At 48.8% G+C, this 6,002-nt stretch overlaps 1 protein-coding gene across 3 annotated transcripts in view; it reads right to left on the bottom strand.

Annotated features, from left to right (window-relative positions):
• drd4-rs (dopamine receptor D4 related sequence) overlaps positions 1–6,002 on the bottom strand; it is a 22,463-nt gene that overhangs the window by 3,048 nt on the left and 13,413 nt on the right. The window contains exons 2-5 of one of the 3 annotated variants that reach the window (XM_050036572.1): positions 4,303–4,445; positions 3,831–4,111; positions 3,546–3,658; positions 1,601–2,244 (exon numbers count right to left, since the gene is read on the bottom strand). In XM_050036572.1, the coding sequence (XP_049892529.1) occupies positions 1,601–2,244; positions 3,546–3,658; positions 3,831–4,070 (997 nt within the window). In that variant the 5' untranslated portion in view covers positions 4,071–4,111; positions 4,303–4,445. Of the gene's footprint in view, positions 1–1,600; positions 2,245–3,545; positions 3,659–3,830; positions 4,112–4,204; positions 4,227–4,253; positions 4,276–4,302; positions 4,446–6,002 lie in introns of those variants that run through there. The other 2 variants (XM_050036573.1, XM_050036574.1) reach the window with 2 other exon arrangements.

Genomic DNA, 6,002 nt, shown 5'->3' with positions numbered 1-6,002 from the left:
TGATGATGGTGATGATGATGGTGATGTTGATGATAATGGTGATGATGATGATGATGATGATAATGGTGATGGTGATGGTGATGATGATGGTGATTTTGATGATGATGATGATGATGATGATGGTGATGATGATGATGGTGGTGATGATGATGATGGTGATTATGATGATGATGATGATCATCATGGTGATGATGATGATGGTGGTGATGATGATGATGGTGACGATGATGATGATGGTGATGGTGATGGTGATGATGATGATGATGATCATGATCATGATGATGATGATGATCATGATGATGATGAGTTAAAGTCAATGATGAAGCAGTTTCCATTCCTGGTTTTAAACTCAGACAGATATCTTTCCTTCTTCAGTACGTATCAGTCTGCGTGTGCAGAGCTGTCAGAGCTATAGGTTACTACATCGTGCTGGTTATGGTTACTTAGCAACCTCAGACGCTACCTGCTGCCGCGCTTTTGAAAATTGACACCGAGTAGCGGTCAGGACCTGACCTTGTGTTTTCGAGGCAGTTAAAGACATGGCATATGTACCGACCCTTAGGCCTTAAACAAACAACACCACGGTCACGTGACTTAACGTCACCGCCACAACGAGGTGGTGACATCGTGTTCAGCATGATGACGTTCTGATGTTTACTGACACAGAACAAAAAGTCTCTTCAGCTTGTGTTACCCACAAACCTTATTTCAGACATCCAACCAAAAACACCAGGGAACAGGAAGTGCTAACATGCTAACATACTAACTCATTCACCAGTATTCTGACTCATTCCTGCGGTGCTCTGTGAACGTGACAAGTGAATGAGTGAGCAATGACGTGAGTGGTTGTGTTTCCTGTTGGCCATGGCAACCGTCCTGTATTCTCCGTGTAGCGCAATAGCAAGGTAGTGTTAGCACGCAAGCTAACAAGCCACTTACAGTTGAATGACCTCATCAGTTTGACAGAGGAACAGCCGCGTGTACGACACTGAACGTTATAAGCAATGGTCAGAACAGGTGGCACCACCATCACAAAGAGGAAGTGGAAATAAGACACTGATTGAAATGAGAATCAGAATTCAATCTTAAAGGAACAGGTGTCGTGCTCAGTGTACACAAGGTTTTACAAACTATCGTTATCAGCAGAGACGCTCTGGCGATGGTCGACAGCTGCGCACCTGTCCCACAGGGACATTTGTCAGTAGGCGGAGTGTTAATGTTCAGGGGGAGGGGCTAAAGAGAGGAGGGTTGTGTTAATGATCAATGGGCGGGGCTAAAGATAAAGTGTCTCAGTTTAACAGCTAAGACTTTCGGGCTGGACTGTGACATCAGTGTCGGCTCTGTGACCAGTAGGATCCGTGACTGAGTGCTGCCACTTTCTGTTTCAAATTAAAAACCCTCATTTCAAATTAAAAGCCTTCGCCGTACATAAGGTTTGGACCTGGATTTTTGTGTTCAACTTCCTGCCAGACCTTCCTGGTTTGATGTGTCGGATGTAATTTAGTGATGTGTTTTTGTCTGATGGCGTTCAATGAGACGTATAGCTGCATATACCCTCCACTACACCACTGGCGCCGTCTGAACAAAGGTTGATACTCACCAACGACGACAGGAAGCACCTTCATGGCTTTCCGCTCTCTCCCGCTGACTCTGCTGCTCTTACTGTTTCTTCTTCCTCTCTTTTTCTTTGTCAGGCCATTCTCCCGCCTCTCTGTGGGCTCGCCATCCGACACGCTGTCCATCTGCGTTGTCATCGGGTCGCTCTCCGGTGCCGCCGGCGCTCCGTCCTGCTGCTCCTCCGACACTGGGTTTGTTATGGAGACGGTGGACGGAGAGGTGGGACTGAGCCCGACTGATGTGACATACACGACCTTCTCTTGGCTCCTGGTCACCTTCACTCGCCGTAGAGCCAGGTGGAGGCGTACAGACAGAGCAGGACGACTGCCCTGCCCACCCTGAGAGCGGCTCCGACTGCTCCACCGCCGCAGGCCTCGAAACATCCCATAATACAACAGGAGCATGACGGGACATGGCACGAAGAAGGAGCAGACGGACGAGTACACCACGAACCGCTCATCCTCCAGTTTGCACACGCTCGGATTGCGACCCGCCACCTGGTTCAGACCGAAGATCACCGGGCTTGCCACGCCGAGAGACAGCACCCAGGTCGCTGCAATGAGCGCCAGCTGACGGACGCTGAACTGGTTTCTGTTATACTTCAGAGGAACAACTACAGCGATGTACCTGAGACACACACAGGTGAGACACAACACAGGTGAGACGCAACACAGGTGAGACACAGACAGGTGAGACACAAGACAGGTGAGACACAAGAGGTGAGACACAAGAGGTAAGACACAAGACAGGTGAGACACAACACAGACAGGTGAGACACAACACAGACAGGTGAGACACAGACAGGTGAGATGCAGGCAGGTGAGACACAGGCAGGTGAGACACAGACAGGTGAGACACAAGACAGGTGAGACACAGCACAGACAGGTGAGACACAACACAGACAGGTGAGACACAGACAGGTGAGACGCAGACAGGTGAGATGCAGGCAGGTGAGAAACAACCAGGTGAGACGCAGACAGGTGAGATGCAGGCAGGTGAGAAACAACCAGGTGAGACACACACAGGTGAGACACAGACAGGTGAGACACAACCAGGTGAGACACAGACAGGTGAGACACACACAGGTAAGACACAAAAGGTGAGACACAACACAGGTGAGACACACACAGGTGAGACACAGCCAGGTGAGACACAACCAGGTGAGACACAGACAGGTGAGACACAACACAGGTGAGACACAACACAGACAGGTGAGACACAACACAGACAGGTGAGACACAGACAGGTGAGACACAACAGGTGAGACACCACACAGACAGGTGAGACACAACAGGTGAGACACAACACAGACAGGTGAGACACAACAGGTGAGACACAACACAGGCAGGTGAGACACACACAGGTGAGACACAACAGGTGAGACGCAGACAGATGAGACACACACAGGTGAGACGCAGACAGGTGAGACACAGACAGGTGAGACACAACACAGACAGGTGAGACGCAGACAGGTGAGACACAACACAGACAGGTGAGACACAGGCAGGTGAGACACAGACAGGCAAGACACAGACAGGTGAGACACAACACAGACAGGTGAGACACAGACAGGCAAGACACAGACAGGCAAGACACAGACAGGTGAGACACAACACAGACAGGTGGGACACAACACAGACAGGGGAGACACAGACAGGTGAGACACAACACAGACAGGTGAGACACAGACAGGTGAGACGCAGACAAGTAAGACACAACACAGACAGGTGAGACACAACAGGTGAGACACAACACAGACAGGTGAGACACAACAGGTGAGACACAACACAGACAGGTGAGATGCAGACAGGTGAGACACAACAGGTGAGACGCAGACAGGTGAGACACAGACAGGTGAGACCCAGAGAGGCAAGACACAGACAGGTTAGACACAGATGGGTGAGACACACAGTTGTGTTTAGACTCACCTGTCCACACTGATGGCACACAGGTTGAGGATGGAGGCGGTGCACAGCATCACATCCATGGTCATCAGAGCGTCACAGAGGGCGGTGCTTAACGTCCAGATGCCGCCCAGAAACTAAACACAACACAGACACACAGATGAACTCACGTCCTCACAGTGCTGTTTAAACACCAGTCTGTCCTCATAAACACAACCGTCCTCACAGGCCTCAGATTAGATCTTTACATTCTAACATGTCCTCACATTCTAACATGTCCTCACAGTGCTGGTATAGAGTCACACTGACCTCAGAGTAGACGTAGAGCGGCAGCACCAGCAGCGCCAGCAGCAGGTCAGCGGCCGCCAGGCTGATGATGAAGTAGTTAGTCGCGGTTTTTAAGGAGTGCTCAGTGAGCACGCTCAGACACACTAGGACGTTGCCCAGGATGATGACCAGGATCAGGGGCACGCCGAGGACCAGGGCCAGATAGTTGTAGTTCTTCAGGTGCGTCTCACCTGGCGGGCTGCCAGCTGTCACATTGTCCATGATGGAGGCCCCGGACTCAGCTGCTGGGCAGCGCTCAACATCTGGACACAAGGTGATTTCCTGTCAGTGTGTGTCATAGAGTATGGTGGTGTTTACCTGTCCCAGGTGTTACTGTGTTTGTGTCCAGGACTCACCTTGTTGTTACCTGTCCCAGGTGTTACTGTGTTTGTGTCCAGGTCTCACCTTGTTGTTACCTGTCCCAGGTGTTACTGTGTTTGTGTCCAGGACTCACCTTGTTGTTACCTGTCCCAGGTGTTGTCTCAGTCCTTGGTATGTTTCGGTCTCAGTACTTTGACGACAGACTGAGTTGATGTTTATTCGATGTTTCTCTTCACTCATGATGATGTCTGCTGGTTGTTGTTTTTCTTCTGGTGACTGTCAACAAACAGGTAAACAGGTAAATGTAGTTTATTTTGACTCACTGCAGTGTGGATTCATGCGCTGCCGAAAATAGTCCCAACAACGTCACATTTATTCCCTGTTTGTGTTGTTGTTGTTGTTGTTGTTTGTTGATAGAAACAACAGGGAGCAGCAGTTTTAGGAGGTGAACTGGAAATGGTCTCGTTTGTGTTTTGTACATTCAGATTTCTGACATCATAAACACATCTGGGTGTAAATAAAAACAGAGACAGCTGATTGGTGCTGAGGCTGCTGCGCTCTTATTTTGGTGGTGACATGAGGAAGTGGCGCAGTGGTATTAAATGTGAAAAGTCTCCTCTCAGAGTGAATCAGATCACAGAGCTGCACTCATCCTGTGAGGCTGCTTCACTGTTACCATGACGACCACAGGACCAATGCAACATGTACACGCCACCTGATTTAAAATGTAAACAACAACGTACGATAACAGCTTCACTGTTACCATGACAACACACAGTAAATATAGACAACCAGGTCAAAGATTCATTAAATGTCTACAGTTCATGTGTTCATGTGTACTGCTGGGTGGCTGTGGCAGAGTGGGTTGTTCACCAATCAGAAGATCAGCGGTTCGATCCCCGGCTCCTCCAGTCTGCATGTGGAAGTATCCTTGAGCACGATACTGAACCTCAAATTGTTCCTGATGTCTACTCTATCAGTGTGTTAGTGTGTTAAAAATCGAGGAGCAGGTGACACCTTGTATGGTAGCCGCGGCCACCAGCGTGTGAGTGTGTGTGTGTGAATGGGTGAATGTCGCGTAGAGTAAAAGCGCTCTGAGTAGTTGGATGACTAGGAAGGATCTGTACAAGTGCAGGTCCATCCATTGTACTCAGGTACAGTTCATGTGTTTCTGTGTGTAAATTAAATAAAATTATATTTGAAGTTGTTACTGATGGCATCTCATTGGTCAACATCAGATGATGTCACAGCAGCTGGAGGATCAGCTGTGATGACTCTGATTATTGTTTCTGTCACATGATCATTTTATTTTCAATTATGTACATTTAGAACATGGCACTCTTAAATACTTGATTCTGATTGGTCAATCAACAAAATTCTGCGGTGTTTATTTCTTGAGGTATGACTGCTGCTCTGCTGCTCCGTTGCCAGGAACGCCATAGCAACGGCCTTAGATTGAGGAGCATCAAAATCAGTTAACGTTAGTCCACACAGCTCTCCCAAGCTGGCCTGGAGAGCAGGCGGATCATGTCGGTCACTGGCCATAAATGTGAGGGCAGCCTCGCAGCTACTGGGCACCCAGCATCTCTGACCAGGAGAAGTGGAGTAAAATCCTATCCTCCGCTCCCGTTTGTCTGGTGAACGCCTCTCCTCTGTCACTACACTCTGCCAGCAATTTAATAATATTGATGCCAGTTCTAACATTTGAATGTTTAAAGCCCAGCATACACTGTACGATTTTTAAAATCTTGTTGTTAATACCAGCTCACACTGTACGAGTGAATCGTCTGCGGTGTGCGGCCAAAGCTCACGATTTATGTGCTCACACTGTAC

Source organism: Epinephelus moara, chromosome 23 (assembly GCF_006386435.1).
Source record: "Epinephelus moara isolate mb chromosome 23, YSFRI_EMoa_1.0, whole genome shotgun sequence".
NCBI classification, from domain to species: Eukaryota; Metazoa; Chordata; class Actinopteri; order Perciformes; family Serranidae; genus Epinephelus; species Epinephelus moara.
The sequence above is the reverse complement of the archived record's forward strand: the minus strand, read 5'-3'. Positions and strand labels throughout refer to the sequence as shown.